Genomic DNA, 21,172 nt, shown 5'->3' on the forward strand with positions numbered 1-21,172 from the left:
ACACCGGGGCGATGGTACTGTAGAGATATAATGACTAGACACTAACAGACACCAGGGAGATGGCACTGTAGAGATATAATGACTAGACACTAACAGACGTGGTTAGATGGTATCTTCTGTAGATGTTATGGGTCAGGAACCAGGTTAGATGGTATCTTCTGTAGATGGTACGGATCAGGAACCAGGTTAGATTGTATCTTCTGTAGATGGTATGGGTCAGGAACCAGGTTAGATGGTATCTTCTGTAGATGGTACGGTTCAGGAACAAGATTAGATGGTATCTTCTGTAGATGGTACGGGTCAGGAACAAGGTTAGATGGTATCTTCTGTAGATGGTACGGGTCAAGAACCAGGTTAGATGGTATCTTCTGTAGATGGTACGGGTCAGGAACAAGGTTAGATGGTATCTTCTGTAGATGGTACGGGTCAGGAACCAGGTTAGATGGTATCTTCTGTAGATGGTACGGATCAGGAACCAGGTCAGATGGCATCTTCTGTAGATGGTACGGTTCAGGAACCAGGTTAGATGGTATCTTCTGTAGATTGTACGGGTCAGGAGCAAGGTCAGATGGTATCTTCTGTAGATGGTACGGGTCAGGAACCAGGTTAGATGGTATCTTCTGTAGATGGTATGGGTCAGGAACCAGGTTAGATGGTATCTTCTGTAGATGGTACGGTTCAGGAACAAGATTAGATGGTATCTTCTGTAGATGGTACGGATCAAGAACCAGGTTAGATGGTATCTTCTGTAGATGGTACGGGTCAGGAACAAGGTTAGATGGTATCTTCTGTAGATGGTACGGGTCAAGAACCAGGTTAGATGGTATCTTCTGTAGATGGTACGGGTCAGGAACAAGGTTAGATGGTATCTTCTGTAGATGGTACGGGTCAGGAACCAGGTCAGATGGCATCTTCTGTAGATGGTACGGTTCAGGAACCAGGTTAGATGGTATCTTCTGTAGATTGTACGGGTCAGGAGCAAGGTCAGATGGTATCTTCTGTAGATGGTACGGGTCAGGAACCAGGTTAGATGGTATCTTCTGTAGATGGTATGGGTCAGGAACCAGGTTAGATGGTATCTTCTGTAGATGGTACGGTTCAGGAACAAGATTAGATGGTATCTTCTGTAGATGGTACGGATCAAGAACCAGGTTAGATGGTATCTTCTGTAGATGGTACGGGTCAGGAACAAGGTTAGATGGTATCTTCTGTAGATGGTACGGGTCAAGAACCAGGTTAGATGGTATCTTCTGTAGATGGTACGGGTCAGGAACAAGGTTAGATGGTATCTTCTGTAGATGGTACGGGTCAGGAACCAGGTTAGATGGTATCTTCTGTAGATGGTACGGATCAGGAACCAGGTCAGATGGTATCTTCTGTAGATGGTACGGGTCAGGAACCAGGTTAGATTGTATCTTCTGTAGATTGTACGGGTCAGGAGCAAGGTCAGATGGTATCTTCTGTAGATGGTACGGGTCAGGAACCAGGTTAGATGGTATCTTCTGTAGATGGTATGGGTCAGGAACCAGGTTAGATGGTATCTTCTGTAGATGGTACGGGTCAGGAACCAGGTTAGATGGTATCTACCGTAGATGGTACGGCTCAGGAACAAGGTTGGATCATTTATACTGTTGATGGTACGGGTCACAAGGTTACTAGCGTTTCTCTCATCTCGAGTCTCTAGAGTTGGGGGAACGGTGAGAGTATCAATCTAGCTTATGTCACAAAGTGCTGTACAGAAACCCAGCCTAAAACCCCAAACAGCAAGCAATGCAGGTGTAGAGGCACGGAGGCTAGGAAAAACTCCCTAGAAAGGCCAGAACCTAGGAAGAAACCTAGAGGGGAACCAGGCTCTGAGGGGTGGCCAGTCCTCTTCTGGCTGTACCGGGTAGAGAGAGACCAGGCTCTGAGGGGTGGCCAGTCCTCTTCTGGCTGTACCGGGTAGAGAGGAACCAGGCTCTGAGTTGGTGGCCAGTCCTCTTCTGGCTGTACCGGGTGGAGAGGAACCAGGCTCTGAGGGGTGGCCAGTCCTCTACTGGCTGTGTCGGAGAGAGTACATGGCCATTAAGGCCAGATTGTTCTTCAAGATGTTCATAGATGACCAGCAGGGTCATTCAGAGGTCGAGACAGCAGGTGCGCTAGAGAGAGAGAGTCGAAAACAGCAGGTCCGGGTCAAGGTCGCACGTCCGGTGGACAGGAAACTGTAGCAGCAGCACAACCAGGTGGACCGGGGACAGCCAGGAGTCATCAGGACAGGTAGTCCTAAGGCATTTTCCTAGGGCTCAGGTACTCCTTGAGTGGAGGGAGAGAGAGAATTAGAGGGAGCATACTTAAATTCACACAAGACACCAAAAGAGACAGGAGAATTACACCAGATGTACCAGACTGACCCTGGCCCCCCGGCACATAGACTATTGCAGCATACAAACTGGAGGAGGGAGGTAGAGAGTAGGAGGAAGGACGGGCAAAACGAGCAGGTTCATTTAGCTTCTCTTCCCTCTTTCGATTCGCACCTCCCTTCATTCTCACACCTCCTGCCTTGTATGATTTCTCTCTCAGCAACACATTCAGTCCTTCAATACCTCCTCCCCTCTTTCTCTCATCGTTCTCTCTCTGCCCTCTGCCTATGATTGGATTCTATTTCTAGGACGCTTTAAGTGTCTGTCTCTTGTGTCGGTGTCTCTTCAGTCGGTGTCTCTTGTGTATCTTGTGTCGGTGTCTCTTGTGTCGGTGTCTCTTCAGTCGGTGTCTCTTGTGTCTCTTGTGTTGGTGTCTCTTGTGTCGGTGTCTCTTGTGTTGGTGTCTCTTGTGTCGGTGTCTCTTGTGTCAGTGTCTCTTGTGTCTCTTGTGTCTCTTGTGCCAGTGTCTCTTGTGTCAGTATCTCTTGTGTCTCTTGTGTTGGTGTCTCTTGTGTCGGTGTCTCTTGTGTCGGTGTCTCTTGTGTTGGTGTCTCTTGTGTCGATGTCGCTTGTGTTGGTGTCTCTTGTGTCGGTGTCTCTTGTGTCAGTGTCTCTTGTGTCTCTTGTGTCTCTTGTGTCTCTTGTGTCAGTGTCTCTTGTGTCAGTGTCTCTTGTGTCTCTTGTGTCTCTTGTGTCAGTGTCTCTTGTGTCTCTTGTGTCTCTTGTGTCAGTGTCTCTTGTGTCAGTGTCTCTTGTGTCTCTTTTGTCTCTTGTGTCTCTTGTGTCTCGGTGTCTCTTGTGTTGGTGTCTCTTGTGTCGGTGTCTCTTGTGTCTCTTGTGTCTCTTGTGTCTGTTGTGTCAGTGTCTCTTGTGTCGGTGTCTCTTGTGTCTCTTATGTCAGTCTCTCTTGTGTCGGTGTCTCTTGTGTCGGTGTCTCTTGTGTTGGTGTCTTTTGTGTCGATGTCGCTTGTGTTGGTGTCTCTTGTGTCGGTGTCTCTTGTGTCAGTGTCTCTTGTGTCTCTTGTGTCTCTTGTGTCTCTTGTGTCGGTGTCTCTTGTGTCAGTGTCTCCTGTGTCAGTGTCTCTTGTGTCAGTGTCTCTTGTGTCTCTTGTGTCTCTTGTGTCAGTGTCTCTTGTGTCTCTTGTGTCTCTTGTGTCAGTGTCTCTTGTGTCAGTGTCTCTTGTGTCTCTTTTGTCTCTTGTGTCTCTTGTGTCTCGGTGTCTCTTGTGTTGGTGTCTCTTGTGTCGGTGTCTCTTGTGTCTCTTGTGTCTCTTGTGTCTGTTGTGTCAGTGTCTCTTGTGTCGGTGTCTCTTGTGTCTCTTATGTCAGTCTCTCTTGTGTCGGTGTCACTTGTGTTGGTGTCTCTTGTGTTGGTGTCTCTTCAGTCGGTGTATCTTGTGTCGGTGTCTCTTGTGTCTCTTGTGTCGGTGTCTCTTCAGTCGGTGTCTCTTGTGTTGGTGTCTCTTCAGTCGGTGTCTCTTGTGTCTCTTGTGTCAGTCTCTCTTGTGTCGGTGTCTCTTGTGTTGGTGTCTCTTGTGTTGGTGTCTCTTCAGTCGGTGTCTCTTGTGTTGGTGTCTCTTCAGTCGGTGTATCTTGTGTCGGTGTCTCTTGTGTCTCTTGTGTCTGTGTCTCTTCAGTCGGTGTCTCTTGTGTTGGTGTCTCTTCAGTCGGTGTCTCTTGTGTTGGTGTCTCTTGTGTCGGTGTCTCTTCAGTCGGTGTCTCTTGTGTCGGTGTCTCTTGTGTTGGTGTCTCTTCAGTCGGTGTATCTTGTGTCGGTGTCTCTTGTGTCGGTGTCTCTTGTGTTGGTGTCTCTTCAATGGATGTCTCTTGTGTCGGTGTCTCTTGTGTCGGTGTCTCTTGTGTCGGTGTCTCTTGTGTCGGTGTCTCTTCAGTCGGTGTCTCTTGTGTTGGTGTCTCTTGTGTCGTTGTCTCTTGTGTCTCTTGTGTCTCTTGTGTCAGTGTCTCTTGTGTCTCTTGTGTCTCTTGTGTCAGTGTCTCTTGTGTCAGTGTCGCTTGTGTCTCTTTTGTCTCTTGTGTCTCTTGTGTCTCGGTGTCTCTTGTGTTGGTGTCTCTTGTGTCGGTGTCTCTTGTGTCTCTTGTGTCTCTTGTGTCTGTTGTGTCAGTGTCTCTTGTGTCGGTGTCTCTTGTGTCTCTTGTGTCAGTCTCTCTTGTGTCGGTGTCACTTGTGTTGGTGTCTCTTGTGTTGGTGTCTCTTCAGTCGGTGTCTCTTGTGTTGGTGTCTCTTCAGTCGGTGTATCTTGTGTCGGTGTCTCTTGTGTCTCTTGTGTCGGTGTCTCTTCAGTCGGTGTCTCTTGTGTTGGTGTCTCTTCAGTCGGTGTCTCTTGTGTTGGTGTCTCTTGTGTCGGTTTCTCTTCAGTCGGTGTCTCTTGTGTCGGTGTCTCTTGTGTTGGTGTCTCTTCAGTCGGTGTATCTTGTGTCGGTGTCTCTTGTGTCGGTGTCTCTTGTGTTGGTGTCTCTTCAATGGATGTCTCTTGTGTCGGTGTCTCTTGTGTTTGTGTCTCTTGTGTCGGTGTCTCTTGTGTCGGTGTCTCTTGTGTGGGTGTCTCTTCAGTCGGTGTCTCTTGTGTTGGTGTCTCTTGTGTCGTTGTCTCTTGTGTCGGTGTCTCTTCAGTCGGTGTCTCTTGTGTCGGTGTCTCTTGTGTTTCTTCAGTCGGTGTCTCTTGTGTTTTGTCTCTTCAGTCGGTGTCTCTTCAGTCGGTGTCTCTTGTGTTGGTGTCTCTTCAGTCTGTGTCTCTTGTGTCGGTGTCTCTTGTGTCGGTGTCTCTTGTGTTGGTGTCTCTTCAGTCAGTGTCTCTTCAGTCGGTGTCTCTTGTGTCGGTGTCTCTTGTGTCTCTTGTGTTGGTGTCCCTTCAGTCGATGTCTCTTCAGTCGGTGTCTCTTGTGTCGGTGTCTCTTGTGTCTCTTGTGTTGGTGTCCCTTCAGTCGGTGTCTCTTGTGTCGGTGTCTCTTGTGTCGGTGTCTCTTGTGTCGGTGTCTCTTGTGTCTCTTCAGTCGGTGTCTCTTGTGTCGGTGTCTCTTCAGTCGGTGTCTCTTCAGTCGGTGTCTCTTGTGTCTCTTCAGTCGGTGTCTCTTGTGTCGGTGTCTCTTGCGTCGGTGTCTCTTGTGTTGGTGTGTCTTCAGTCTGTGTCTCTTCAGTCGGAGTCTCTTGTGTCGGTGTCTCTTGTGTCGGTGTCTCTTCAGTCGGTGTCTCTTGTGTCGGTGTCTCTTGTGTCGGTGTCTCTTGTGTCGGTGTCTCTTCAGTCGGTGTCTCTTCAGTCGGTGTCTCTTGTGTTGGTGTCTCTTCAGTCTGTGTCTCTTGTGTCGGTGTCTCTTGTGTCGGTGTCTCTTGTGTTGGTGTCTCTTCAGTCAGTGTCTCTTCAGTCGGTGTCTCTTGTGTCGTTGTCTCTTGTGTCTCTTGTGTTGGTGTCCCTTCAGTCGGTGTCTCTTCAGTCGGTGTCTCTTGTGTCGGTGTCTCTTGTGTCTCTTGTGTTGGTGTCCCTTCAGTCGGTGTCTCTTGTGTCGGTGTCTCTTGTGTCGGTGTCTCTTGTGTCGGTGTCTCTTGTGTCTCTTCAGTCGGTGTCTCTTGTGTCAGTGTCTCTTCAGTCTGTGTCTCTTCAGTCGGTGTCTCTTGTGTCTCTTCAGTCGGTGTCTCTTGTGTCGGTGTCTCTTGCGTCGGTGTCTCTTGTGTTTGTGTCTCTTCAGTCTGTGTCTCTTCAGTCGGAGTCTCTTGTGTCGGTGTCTCTTGTGTCGGTGTCTCTTGTGTCGGTGTCTCTTGTGTCGGTGTCTCTTGTGTTGGTGTCCGTTAAGTCGGTGTCTCCTATTTTCTCTCTGTCTTTCTTCCTCCTCCCTTCCTACCTCACTTTCTCTGTATTTTCTATATCCCATCTTTCTGTCTTTATATAAAGAATCCATCTTCCTCAAAGTAGCCTCTTCAATTACATTATTTAACCCACCCTTTTCACCTTTTCTTACCCTTAGGTTCAACACCAAGCGGTTTAAAGGATCAGTCATAGGAAATGACTAAAGTAAATGTGACAGTCACCCTGTAAAATACTACTTGAGTAAAAGTCTAAAACTATTTGGTTTGAAATATATTTAATTAAGTATCAAAAGTAAACGTAATTGCTAAAATATACTTAAGTATTAAAAGTAAAAGTATAAATAATTTCAAATTTTCCAATTTATGCAAAACAGACGACTCCATTTTCTTGTGTTTTTGTTTATGCATAGCCAGGGACACTCCAACACTCAGATATAATTTACAAACGAAGCATTTGTGTTTAATGAGTCCTCCAGATCAGAGACAGGAGGGATGACCCGGGACGTTCTCTGTTTAGTGAGTCTTCCAGATCAGAGGCAGTAGGGATGATCAGGGATGTTCTCTGTTTAGTGAGTCTGACAGATCAGAGACAGTGGGGATGACCAGGGATGTTCTCTATTTAGTGAGTCCTCCAGATCAGAGACAGTGGGATGACCAGGGATGTTCTCTGTTTAGTGAGTCCTCCAGATCAGAGGCAGTAGATGACCAGGGATGTTCTCTGTTTAGTGAGTCATCCAGATCAGAGGCAGTAGATGACCAGGGATGTTCTCTGTTTAGTGAGTCCTCCAGATCAGAGGCAGTAGGGATGACCAGGGATGTTCTCTGATTAGTGAGTCCTCCAGATCAGAGGCAGTAGAGATGACCAGGGATGTCCTCTGTTTAGTGAATCCTCCAGATCAGAGACAGTGGGATGACCAGGGATGTTCTCTGTTTAGTGAGTCCTCCAGATCAGAGGCAGTAGGGATGACCAGGGATGTTCTCTGTTTAGTGAGTCCTCCAGATCAGAGGCAGTAGGGATGACCAGGGATGTTCTCTGTTTAGTGAGTCTGACAGATCAGAGGCAGTAGGGATGACCAGGGATGTGCTCTGTTTAGTGAGTCCTCCAGATCAGAGGCAGTAGGGATGACCAGGGATGTTCTCTGTTTAGTGAGTCCTCCAGATCAGAGGCAGTAGGGATGACCAGGGATGTTCCGTTGATAAGTTTGTGAATTGGACCACTTTCCTGTCCTGCTGGCCATTCAAAATGTAACAAGTACTTTTGGATGTCAGGGAAAATATATGGAATAAAAAGTAAATTATATTCTTTAGGAATGTAGTGTAAAAGTAAAAGTTGTAAATAGATAAGTAAAAGTTGTATATAGATAATAAAGTAAAATATAAATAGTAAATTATAGTAAATTACATAGTATAATAGTAAATTACAGATAACCCCAAGAAACTACTTAAGTACTACTTTAACGTATTTGTACTTAAGTACTTTGCACCCCTGGTATAAAGTAATATATAGTGCACAGTAATGTGAATAGCACAATGTTGACCCAGTTCAGATAGCCTGGATTACACCAGGACTCTGTCAGGGAAGGGAGAGGGAAGATATATTTAGAGAGCTGGGAAATGATTTAAAGGGGCATTTAGTGAAACTTAGCTAGAAAAATACAACCAAAAATCTCCTAGTAATATGCTGTAATATGCTGTTTACTAAATGACTAGATAATGTAATAATAATAATTAATAATAAACTAGATAATGACCTAACTGTAACTTTGATTTATTTTATTTATTTAACCTTGAACCTTTTTGTTTAACTAGTCCGTTAAGAACAAATCCATATTTACAATGACGGCCTACCAAAAGGTCTCCTGCGGAGACGGGGGCCTGGGATTAAAATGAATAAATAAATACTATATAAATATAGGACAAAACACACATCACAACAAGAGAGAACACGACACTACATAAAGAGAGACCTAAGACGACAACACAGCATGGTAGGAACACATGACAACACAACATGGTAGCAACACAACATGGTAGCAGCATGGTAGCAACACAACACGACAACAACATGGTAGCAACACAACATGACAACAACATGGTAGGAACACAACATGGTAGGAACACATGACAACACAGCATGGTAGGAACACATGACAACACAACATGGTAGCAACACAACATGGTAGGAACACATGACAACACAACATGGTAGGAACACAACATGGTAGCAGCATGGTAGCAACACAACACGACAACAACATGGTAGCAACACAACATGACAACAACATGGTAGCAACACAACATGGTAGCAACACAACATGGTAGCAACACAGCATGGTAGGAACACATGACAACACAACATGGTAGGAACACATGACAACACAACATGGTAGGAACACAACATGGTAGCAGCATGGTAGCAACACAACACGACAACAACATGGTAGCAACACAACATGACAACAACATGGTAGCAACACAACATGGTAGCAACACAACATGGTAGCAACACAACATGGTAGCAACACAACATGGTAGGAACACATGACAACACAACATGGTAGGAACACATGACAACACAACATGGTAGGAACACATGACAACACAACATGGTAGGAACACATGACAACACAACATGGTAGGAACACATGACAACACAACATGGTAGGAACACATGACAACACAACATGGTAGCAACACAACATGGTAGGAACACAACATGGTAGGAACACATGACAACACAACATGGTAGGAACACATGACAACACAACATGGTAGGAACACATGACAACACAACATGGTAGCAACACAACATGTTAGGAACACAACATGGTAGGAACACATGACAACACAACATGGTAGGAACACATGACAACACAACATGGTAGGAACACATGACAACACAACATGGTAGCAACACATGACAACACAACATGGTAGGAACACATGACAACACAACATGGTAGGAACACATGACAACACAACATGGTAGGAACACATGACAACACAACATGGTAGGAACACAACATGGTAGGAACACATGACAACACAACATGGTAGGAACACATGACAACACAACATGGTAGGAACACAACATGGTAGGAACACAACATGGTAGGAACACATGACAACACAACATGGTAGCAACACAACATGGTAGGAACACAACATGGTAGGAACACAACATGGTAGGAACACAACATGGTAGGAACACAACATGGTAGGAACACATGACAACACAACATGTTAGCAACACAATATGGTAGGAACACAACATGGTAGCAGCATGGTAGCAACACAACACGACAACAACATGGTAGCAACACAACATGACAACAACATGGTAGCAACACAACATGACAACAACATGGTAGCAACACAACATGACAACAACATGGTAGCAACACAACATGGTAGCAGCGTGGTAGAAACATTATTAGCCACAGACAAGAGCACAAAGGGCAAGAAGGTAGAGGCAACAATACATCACACAAAGCAGCCACAACTGTCAGTAAGAGTGTCCATGATTGAGTCTTTGAATGAAGAAATCAAGATAAAACTGTCCAGTTTTAGTGTTTGTTGCAGTTCGTTCCAGTCGCTAGCTGCCGCGAACTGAAAAGATGAGCGACCCAGGGAGGTGTGTGCTTTGGGGACCTTTAACAGAATGTGACTGGCAGAACGGGTGTTGTATGTGGAGGATGAGGGCTGCAGTAGATATCTCAGATAGGGGGGAGTGAGGCCTAAGAGGGTTTTATAAATAAGCATCAACCAGTGGGTCTTGCGACGGGTATACAGGGGTATACAGAGATGAACAGTTTACAGAGGAGTATAGAGTGCAGTGATGTGTCCTATAAGGAGCATTGGTGGCAAATCTGATGGCTGAATGGTAAAGAACATCTAGCCCCTCCAGAGCACCCTTACCTGCTGATCTATAAATTACGTCTCCGTAATCTAGCATGGGTATGATGGTCACCAGAATCAGGGTTAGTTTGGCAGCTGGGGTGAAAGAGAAGCGATTACGATAGAGGAAACCAAGTCTAGTTTTAACTGTAGCCTGCAGCTTTGATATGTGCTGAGAGAAGGACAGTAGACGGTACGTCTAACCCTAACCCTAACCCTCCCAGGTACTTGTATGAAGTGACTACCTCAAGCTCTCAACCCTCAGAGGTAGTAGTCACACCTGTGGGGAGAGGGGCATTCTTCTTAACCAAACCACATTACCTTTGTTTTGGAGGTGTTCAGAACAAGGTTAAGGGCAGAGAAAGCTTGTTGGACACTAAGAAAGCTTTGTTGTAGAGAATTTAACACAACATCCGGGGAGGGGCCAGCTGAGTATAAGACTGTATCATCTGCATATAAATGGATGAGAGAGCTTCCTGAGCTATGTTGTTGATGTAAATTGAGAAGAGCGTGGGGCCTAGAATTGAGCCTTGCTCCCTTGGTGACAGACAGTGGCTGAGACAGCAGGTTTTCTTACATTATACACTGCACTCTTTGAGAGAGGTAGTTAGCAAACCAGGCCAAAGACCCCTCAGAGACACCAATACTCCTTAGCCGGCCCAGAAGAATGGAATGGTCTACCATATCAAAAGCTTTGGCCAAGTCAATGAAAATAGCAGCACAACATTGCTTAGAATCAAAGGGCAATGGTGACATCATTGAGGACCTTTAAGGTTGCAGTGACACATCCATAACCTGAGTGGAAACCAGATTGCATACCCAAGAGAATACTATAGACATCAAGAAAGACAGTCAATTGATTATTGTGATAAAAGTTGTGATAAACTTTTGATAAACAGAGCAAAATAGAAGAACCATGGCTGCCTTCCAAGCAATGGGAACCTCCCCAGAGAGGAGAGACAGGTTAAAAAGGTCAGAGAGAGACTTGGTGATGATAGGGGCAGCAACCTTAAAGAAGACAGGTTAAAAAGGTCAGAGATAGGCTTGGTGATGATGGGGGCAGCAACCTTAAAGAAGACAGGTAAAAAAGGTCAGAGATAGGCTTGGTGATGATGGGGGCAGCAACCTTAAAGAAGACAGGTTAAAAAGGTCAGAGATAGGCTTGGTGATGATAGGGGCAGCAACCTTAAAGAAGACAGGTTAAAAAGGTCAGAGATAGGCTTGGTGATGATGGGGGCAGCAACCTTAAAGAAGACAGGTTAAAAAGGTCAGAGATAGGCTTGGTGATGATAGGGGCAGCAACCTTAAAGAAGACAGGTTAAAAAGGTCAGAGATAGGCTTGGTGATGATGGGGGCAGCAACCTTAAAGAAGACAGGTTAAAAAGGTCAGAGATAGGCTTGGTGATGATAAGGGCAGCAACCTTAAAGAAGACAGGTTAAAAAGGTCAGAGATAGGCTTGGTGATGATGGGTTCAGCAACCTTAAAGAAGACAGGTTAAAAAGGTCAGAGATAGGCTTGGTGATGATGGGTTCAGCAACCTTAAAGAAGAAAGGGTCTAAACCATCTGACCCAGATGTTTTTTTGGGGTCAAGTTTAAGGAGCTCCTTTAGCACCTCGGACTCAGTTACCGCCTGCAGGGAGAAACTTTGTAGCGGGGCAGGGGGACAAGAGGGAGGAGCATCAGGGATAGTCACATTAGAAGGGGTGGGAGATGAGGAAATGTCAAATAGGAATCCTGACTTAATGAAGTGGTGATTAAAGAGCTCATCCATGTGCTTCTAGTCAGTAACAACCACATCATCAACATTAAGGGACATGTGCAGATGTGAGGAGGAGGGTTTATTCTCCAGGTCTTTAACCGTTTCCCAGAACTTCTTGGGGTTAGACCCACAGAGAGAGAACTGCTCCTTAAAGTAACTAACTTTGGCCTTCCGGATAGCCTGAGTGTACTTATTTCTCATGTGCCTGAACGAGAGCCAGTCAGCCTGAGTATGCGTGTGCTGAGCCTTTCACCAAATGCAATTCTTGAGGTGGAGTAACTCTGCAAGATCACGGTCAAACCAGGGGCTGAAACGTTTTTTTAATTCTCATTTTCTTTATGGGGGCATAGTAATAGATATTGTAGGACATACCTGTAACTTAGCAGTAGAGGATTGTTGTTCTGATAGAGAGGTACTGCCAGGGAAAGACTTTAAGAAAGATTAAAGAGATAGAGAACATTAGTAGGAGGAGTGGAGGAAGAGAAGAGAGGGAGGGAGGGAGGCTGTAGACTTGGTTGGCTGCGAGGAAGTCTCTAGGGGCGGAGCACGTATTTAAACGAGGAAACAGATTTAGACAGAGAAAGGAACAGGAAGAGAGTCTGTAAAAGTTGGGAGCAGAGAGGAGAGAGAGGAGCATGGGTATCTCTCGTCAAACCATAAAGCCTTCGCCTCGAAGAGCCAATAGTCTCAGCCGCGCCGGGACGCCACAAACACCCCGACACACCCGCCTCAACACCGGACAAACGCGCATCACCACGCCCATACGGACCGTTCAGATCCGACCAATGCCGACGCGGACCACGCCCACACTCACACGCAGGCCCCAAACCCACGGCGCCCAGACGTTCGCAGCGCACACACACCTGATGCCGCCACACATCGCGGGGCGCAGGTTTTCACGGGAAGACAGGAGACCGAGTTTGCAGGCTCTCGCCACTGACCATCACACTGGCTGCTCCTTCTACTGCTATCTCTGCTACAGCTGTTACTGCTGCTGCCTCACCCTGCTCTCTTTCTCTCTCCTCCTCCTCCTCTCCCCTCCTCCCCGCACCATCACTCCCACTGCCTCTCACTCCTCCTCCTCCTCCTCCTCCTCCTCTCTACCTGTTTCTCGAACTCCACCTCCCTCCCTCCCTTCCTCCCCATCCTACCCTCCTCCATCACCACCGGTTTCTCCCTTCTGTCCTGTACCTCCTTGTATCTTCCCCGCTCATGATTCCTTCCTCCGCTCTTGCCCACCTCCCTGTCCCCTCAACCTATCATGTCCTCTCTCTCCAAACTCTCCTGTATTCCCCTCCACCTCTTCCCACCGCTCCACCCCCCCCTCCTTTACTGCTACCCCTTCCACTCCTCCTTCTCCTCTCTCCTCCCCTCTCCTCCACCACCCTAACCTCTGCCACCCCCGGCCCTCGTCCTCCCATCGCTCCCTCCCCTCTCTGCTGCTCTGTCCTCCCAGCTTTGGGGATTCAGTAGGGGCTCTGTCCTCTGCTTCCACCCTGGATCCCATCCCCTCTGCTGGGACGCTGGCCCGGCCACGCACCCTGCTACGCCAGCAGAGTCTCCAGCAGCCTCTCATCCACCCACCCGTCCCAAGCCTCCTCACCCACCTCCCACCCACCTCCTCCCAGAGCCTGGGTCAGATACACCAGGTTCCCCCACTGGGGCCCAGCCAGCCAGGGGGAGGCGTGGGCAGTGGGGGAGGATGTGGAGGAACGCAACGAGGTCCCAGGGGGGTGCGAGGGAGCCCGGCGGGGGCAGGCGCCTCACGGTACAGAGGAGGAGGAGGAAGAGGTAACCCTGGGTCCTGGGATCACATGATGGGCCAGTTGAAAAACAGAGGCCTGGATGCCAAGTCCTTCCTGTGAGTTTCTTATTTTCCTCTGTCTGGGTTGGTAACGGTCTCTGTCTGGGTTGGTAACTGTGTCTGTCTGGGTTGGTAACTGTCTCTGGGTTGGTAACTGTCTCTGTCTGGGTTGGTAACTGTCTTTGTCTGGGTTGGTAACGGTCTCTGTCTGGGTTGGTAACTGTCTCTGTCTGGGTTGGTAACTGCCTCTGTCTGGGTTGGTAACTGTCTGGGTTGGTAACTCTCTCTGTCTGGGTTGGTAACCATTTCTGTCTGGGTTGGTAACTCTCTCTGTCTGGGTTGGTAACTGTCTCTGTCTGGCTTGGTAACTGTCTCTGTCTGGGTTGGTAACTGTCTCTGTCTGGGTTGGTAACTGTCTCTGGGTTGGTAACTGTCTCTGCCTGGGTTGGTAACTGTCTCTGGGTTGGTAACTGTCTCTGTCTGGGTTGGTAACGGTCGCTGTCTGGGTTGGTAACACTCTCTGTGTTGGTAACTCTCTCTGTCTGGGTTGGTGACTTCCTCTGTCTGGGTTGGTAACTGTCTCTGTCTGGGTTGGTAACTGTCTCTGTCTGGGTTGGTAACTGTCTCTGTCTGGGTTGGTGACTGCCTCTGTCTGGGTTGGTAACTGACTCTGTCTGGGTTGGTGACTGCCTCTGTCTGGGTTGGTAACTGTCTCTGTCTGGGTTGGTGACTGCCTCTGTCTGGGTTGGTGACTGCCTCTGTCTGGGTTGGTAACGGTCTCTGTCTGGGTTGGTAACTGTCTCTGTCTGGGTTGGTAACTGTCTCTGTCTGGGTTGGTAACTGTCTCTGTCTGGGTTGGTAACTCTCTCTGTCTGGGTTGGTAACTGATAACCCTTTCGTGTCCCAAATGGAACTCTATTCCCTATATAGTGCACTACTTTAGACCTGAGCCCTAGAGAACCCTATTCCCTATATAGTGCACTACTTTAGACCAGAGCCCTATGGAACCCTATTCCCTATATAGTGCACTACTTTAGACCAGGGCCCTATAGAACCCTATTCCCTATATAGTGCACTACTTTAGACCAGAGCCCTATAGAACCCTATTCCCTATATAGTGCACTACTTTAGACCAGAGTCCTATTGAACCCTATTCCCTATATAGTGCACTACTTTAGACCAGAGCCCTATTGAACCCTATTCCCTATATAGTGCACTACTTTAGACCAGAGCCCTATGGAACCCTATTCCCTATATAGTGCACTACTTTAGACCAGAGCCCTATGGCTCTAAATAAGGAATAGGGTTCAGCTTAGGATGCAGATATTGTCTCTGCTGTTGTCACTTCCTCCACTGTCTGAGTTGCTCTGCTCTCTATGGGATGTGATCCTCCTCTATTCAGCTCACTTCTTTAACACCACTCTCTGACACAAACCATTTGTCTTTGTCTGGGTTGTCCTGTCACATTTCTCAGTGTATAGCTGTTTCTTGCCTCTCTGGATATGGTACGGCTCTTATTCTATCTTTCCTTTCCTTGTAGTGATCTTTTGACTGTCCGTTGTCATTTCCTCTCGCCTGTTATATGCACTGACAGAGTTTCAGATGTTTACATGGTCTTGTTTTCTCTACATAGTGTTGGACTTGAGCTGATGACACCCAGGGAAGGATGTTACTTGACATTACATCATGACAGGAGAGGAGACTGTGTGTGTGCGTGTGTGCGTGTGTGCGTGTGTGTGTGTGTGTGTGTGTGTGTGTGTGTGTGTGTGTGTGTGTGTGTGTGTGTGTGTGTGTGTGTGTGTGTACAATGTGACAGTTGTATACATATATATAGAGTCTGAAACACCATCTAAGATTAAGTTATATATAGATGTTACTGTCCTGTCCAAACCTTTGGCTGTTACTGTAGATGTTCAGGTCTTGATATATAGTTCATGTCCTGATATAGATGTTCATGTCCTGATATAGATGTTCATATCCTGATATAGAGTTCATGTCCTGATATAGAGTTCATGTCCTGATATAGATGTTCATGTCCTGATATAGAGTTCATGTCCTGATATAGAGTTCATGTCCTGATATAGAGTTCATGTCCTGATATATAGTTAATGTCCTGATATATAGTTCATGTCCTGATATAGAGTCCATGTCCTGATATATAGTTCATGTCCTGATATATAGTTCATGTCCTGATATAGAGTCCATGTCCTGATATATAGTTCATGTCCTGATATATAGTTCATGTCCTGATATATAGTTCATGTTCTGATATAGAGTCCATGTCCTGATATATAGTTCATGTCCTGATATATAGTTCATGTCCTGATATAGATGTTCATGTCCTGATATATAGTTCATGTCCTGATATATAGTTCATGTCCTGATATATAGTTAATGTCCTGATATAGAGTTAATGTCCTGATTTAGATGTTCATGTCCTGATACAGAGTCCATGTCCTGATATAGATGTTCATGTCCTGATGTAGATGTTCATGTCCTGATATGGAGTTCATGTCCTGATATATAGTTCATGTCCTGATATAGAGTTCATGTCCTGATATAGAGTTAAGTTCCTGATATAGAGTTCATGTCCTGATATATAGTTCATGACCTGATATAGAGTTCATGTCCTGATATAGAGTCCATGTCCTGATATAGAGTTCATGTCCTGATGTAGAGTTCATGTCCTGATGTAGAGTTCATGTCCTGATATAGAGTTCATGTCCTGGTATATAGTTCATGTCCTGATATAGAGTTCATGTCCTGATATAGAGTTCATGTCCTGATATTTATGTTCATATCCTGATATAGAGTTCATGTCCTGATATATAGTTAATGTCCTGATATAGATGTCATGTCCTGATATAGAGTTAATGTCCTGATATAGAGTTAATGTCCTGATATAGAGTTCATGTCCTGATATAGAGTTAATGTCCTGATATAGAGTTCATGTCCTGATATATAGTTAATGTCCTGATATAGAGTTAATGTCCTGATATAGAGTTAATGTCCTGATATTTATGTTCATGTCCTGATATAGAGTTCATGTCCTGATATTTATGTTCATGTCCTGATATAGAGTTAATGTCCTGATATAGAGTTCATGTCCTGATATAGAGTTCATGTCCTGATATATAGTTCATGTCCTGATATAGAGTTAATGTCCTGATATAGAGTTAATGTCCTGATATAGAGTTCATGTCCTGATATAGAGTTAATGTCCTGATATAGAGTTCATGTCCTGATTCAGAGTTAATGTCCTGATATAGAGTTAAGTTCCTGATATACAGTACCAGTCAAAAGTTTAGACACACCTGCTCATTCCATGGTTTTTCTTTATTTGTGCTATTTTCTACATTGTAGAATAATAGTGAAGACATCAAAACTATGAAATAACACACATGTAATCATGTAGTAACCAAAAAAGGTTAAACAAATCAAAATATACTTTTGATTTTAGATTCTTCAAAGTAGCCACCCTTTTTGCCTTGGTGACAGCTGTGCACAAACAGCCCCAAAAAAACGTTGCGGAAGACCAAAACGAACAAAAATGTCACAAAATGGCGGCATAATATACGCAGGAACTGTTTCGGATGGGAAACTGTAAGAGTCACCATCAATTCGTAACACATTATGAGGCTTAAGAGGACATGTTTCTTCTGACACAAATGGCACTCTATTCCCTTGATAGTGCACTACTTTTGACCAGAGCCCATAGGGTGTAGTACAGCCCTGTAGTATAGGGCAAGGGGCAATTCTGTTCTACCTGATAATTAATTGCACACACCTGCTGTCCCAGGTCTAAATCTAAATCAGTCCCTGATTAGAGGGGAATCACACACCTGGTGTCCCAGATATAAATCAGGCCCTGATTAGAGGGGAATCACCCACCTGGTGTCCCAGGTCTAAATCAGTCCCTGATTAGAGGGGAATCTGAGAGAAAAGGAGAGGAGAGAGTAGCAGAGGAGAGAGAACGAGAAGGAGAAGGAGAGAGAGAAGGAGAAGGAAAAACAGAGAGGAGAGAGAGAGAAGGAGAGAGAAGGAGAGGAGAGTGATTTACATTGAATTGGTTAATGAATATATATAGGAATTGTTAAATTCCTTCGACAGGAGCGGAGAGAGAGAAGGAGAGGAGCGAGAAAGAGAGGAGAGAGAAGCGGAAAAGAAAGTAGCAGAGAGTAGCAGAGGAGAGAGCCGAGAGGAGAGGAGAGAGAGGAGAGGAGAGGAGAGAGTAGCAGGGGAGAGAGTAGCAGAGGAGAGAGAGGAGAGGAGAGAGAGGAGAGGAGAGAGTAGCAGAGGAGAGAGTAGCAGAGGAGAGAGTAGCAGAGGAGAGAGAGGAGAGGAGAGAGAGGAGAGGAGAAAGTAGCAGAGGGGAGGAGAGGAGAGAGAGGAGAGGAGAGATTAGCAGAGGAGAGAATAGCAGAGGAGAGAGAGGAGAGGAGAGAGAGGAGAGGAGAGAGTAGCAGAGGAGAGAGAGGAGAGGAGAGAGTAGCAGAGGAGAGAGAGGAGAGAGTAGCAGAGGAGAGAGCAGCAGAGGAGAGAGAGGAGAGGAGAGAGTAGCAGAGGAGAGAGAGGAGAGGAGAGAGTAGCAGAGGAGAGAGAGGAGAGGAGAGAGTAGCAGAGGAGAGAGTAGCAGAGGAGAGAGAGGAGAGGAGAGAGTAGCAGAGGAGAGAGAGGAGAGGAGAGAGTAGCAGAGGAGAGAGAGGGGAGGAGAGAGAGGAGAGGAGAGAGAAGGAGAGGAGAGAGATGATTATGTGAGTCAACAACACTCATGTAATATAGCTAACTCTGCATGGTCTCTGTGTGTGTGTGTGTGTGTGTGTGTGTGTGTGTGTGTGTGTGTGTGTGTGTGTGTGTGTGTGTGTGTGTTTGTGTGTGTGTGTGTGTGTGTGTGTGTGTGTGTGTGTGTGTGTGTGTGTGTTTGTGTGTGTGTGTGTGTGTGTGTGTGTGTCCTACCCTGTCTACTTGCATGTCTGTTTATATATATATATATATATATATATATATATATATATATATATATATATATATATATATATATATATATATATATATATATATATATATATATATATAACTGGGTAGCTGTGTGTCAGGACATAGCATAGATGAACAAGAATTAAACAACGCTGTGTAGATTCATGTTAACCTCCAAACATTGATCTGCTGTCTCCAGCACTGTTACTCTAACAATAGATTGATCCTAATAGCCAAAGAGGCGAGAGGGGGTAGAGAGGGAGGGATGGAGCAAGGGTGGGAGCCTTGCTATTGAGAAAGGCCGCCGTAGGCAGACGTGGCTCTCAAGAGAAGACAGGTTATGTGCACACTGCCAACAAAATGAGGTGGAAACTGAGCTGTACTTCCTAACCTCCTGCCCAATGTATGACCATATTAGAGATACATATTTCCCTCAGATTACACAGATCCACAAAAAAATTGAAAACAAATACAATTTTGACAAAACTTCCATATCTACTGGGTGAAATACCACAGCGTGACGTCACAGCAGCAAGATTTGTGACCTGTTGCCACAAGAAAAGGGAAACCAGTGAAGAACAAACACCATTGTAAATACAACCCATATTTATGTTTATTTATTTTCGCATTTGTACTTTAATTTTCACATTATTACAACACTGTATATATAAATAACATTTGAAATGTCTTTATTCTTTAGAAACTTTTGTGAGTGTAATGTCCACTGAAAGGTGTAACAGGAAAAATTTATCCAACAAACAATGACCATAAACGCCCACTAAATTTGCCAAAGAAAAGGCAAAAGGAAACAAAAACCCATACCACTCTATAATATGGAATATAACGACCCATACCACTCTATAATATGGAATATAATGACCCATACCACTCTATAATATGTAGTATAACGACCCATACCACTCTATAATATGGAATATAACAACCCATACCACTCTATAATATGTAGTATAACGACCCATACCACTCTATAATATGGAATATAACGACCCATACCACTCTATAATATGGTATATAACGACCCATACCACTCTATAATATGGAATATAACGACCCATACCACTCTATAATATGGAATATAATGACCCATACCACTCTAAAATATGTAGTATAACGACCCATACCACTCTATAATATGGAATATAACAACCCATACCACTCTACAATATGTAGTATAACGACCCATACCACTCTATAATATGGAATATAATGACCCATACCACTCTATAATATGGAATATAATGACCCATACCACTCTATAATATGGAATATAACGACCCATACCACTCTATAATATGGAATAGAACGACCCTAATGACCCATACCACTCTATAATATGTAGTATAACAACACATACCACTCTATAATATGGAATAGAACGACCCATACCACTCTATAATATGGAATATAACGACCCTAATGACCCATACCACTCTATAATATGTAGTATAACGACCCATACCACTCTATAATATGGAATATAACGACCCATACCTCTCTATAATATGGAATATAACGACCCATACCACTCTATAATATGGAATATAACGACCCATACCACTCTATAATATGGAATGTAATGGCCCATACCACTCTATAATATGGAATATAACGACCCATACCACTCTATAATTTGGAATATAACGACCCATACCACTCTATAATATGGAATATAATGACCCATACCACTCTATAATATGTATTGTAACGACCCATACCACTCTATAATATGTAGTATAACGACCCATACCACTCTATAATATGTAGTATAACGACCCATACCACTCTATAATAAGGAATATAACGACCCATACCAGTCTATAATATGGAATATAACGACCCATACCACTCTATAATATGGAATATAATGACCCATACCACTCTATAATATGGAATATAATGACCCATACCACTCTATAATATGGAATAGAACGACCCTAATGACCCATACCACTCTATAATATGTAGTATAACGACCCATACCACTCTATAATATGGAATAGAATGACCCATACCACTCTATAATATGGAATATAACGACCCTAATGACCCATACCACTCTATAATATGTAGTATAACGACCCATACCACTCTATAATATGGAATATAACGACCCATACCACTCTACAATATGGAATATAATGACCCATACCACTCTATAATATGGAATATAATGACCCATACCACTCTATAATATGGAATATAATGACCCATACCACTCAATAATATGGAATATAACGACCCATACCACTCTATAATATGGAATATAATGACCCATACCACTCTATAATATGGAATATAATGACACATACCACTCTATAATATGGAATATAACGACCCATACCACTCTATAATATGGAATATAATGACCCATACCACTCTATAATATGGAATATAATGACCCATACCACTCTATAATATGTAGTATAACGACACATACCACTCTATAATATGGAATATAATGACCCATACCATTCTATAATATGGAATAGAACG

At 44.7% G+C, this 21,172-nt stretch overlaps 1 protein-coding gene across 1 annotated transcript in view; it reads left to right on the forward strand.

The window, feature by feature from the left end:
* Nucleotides 1-21,172, forward strand: part of LOC139383416 (synaptotagmin-7-like) — a 128,039-nt gene that overhangs the window by 333 nt on the left and 106,534 nt on the right. The window contains exon 2 of the mRNA XM_071127959.1: nt 13,334-13,738. Within this exon, the coding sequence (XP_070984060.1) occupies nt 13,334-13,738 (405 nt within the window). The remainder of the gene's footprint in view (nt 1-13,333; nt 13,739-21,172) is intronic.

This window comes from Oncorhynchus clarkii, chromosome 2 (genome assembly GCF_045791955.1).
Source record: "Oncorhynchus clarkii lewisi isolate Uvic-CL-2024 chromosome 2, UVic_Ocla_1.0, whole genome shotgun sequence".
NCBI lineage: Eukaryota > Metazoa > Chordata > Actinopteri > Salmoniformes > Salmonidae > Oncorhynchus > Oncorhynchus clarkii.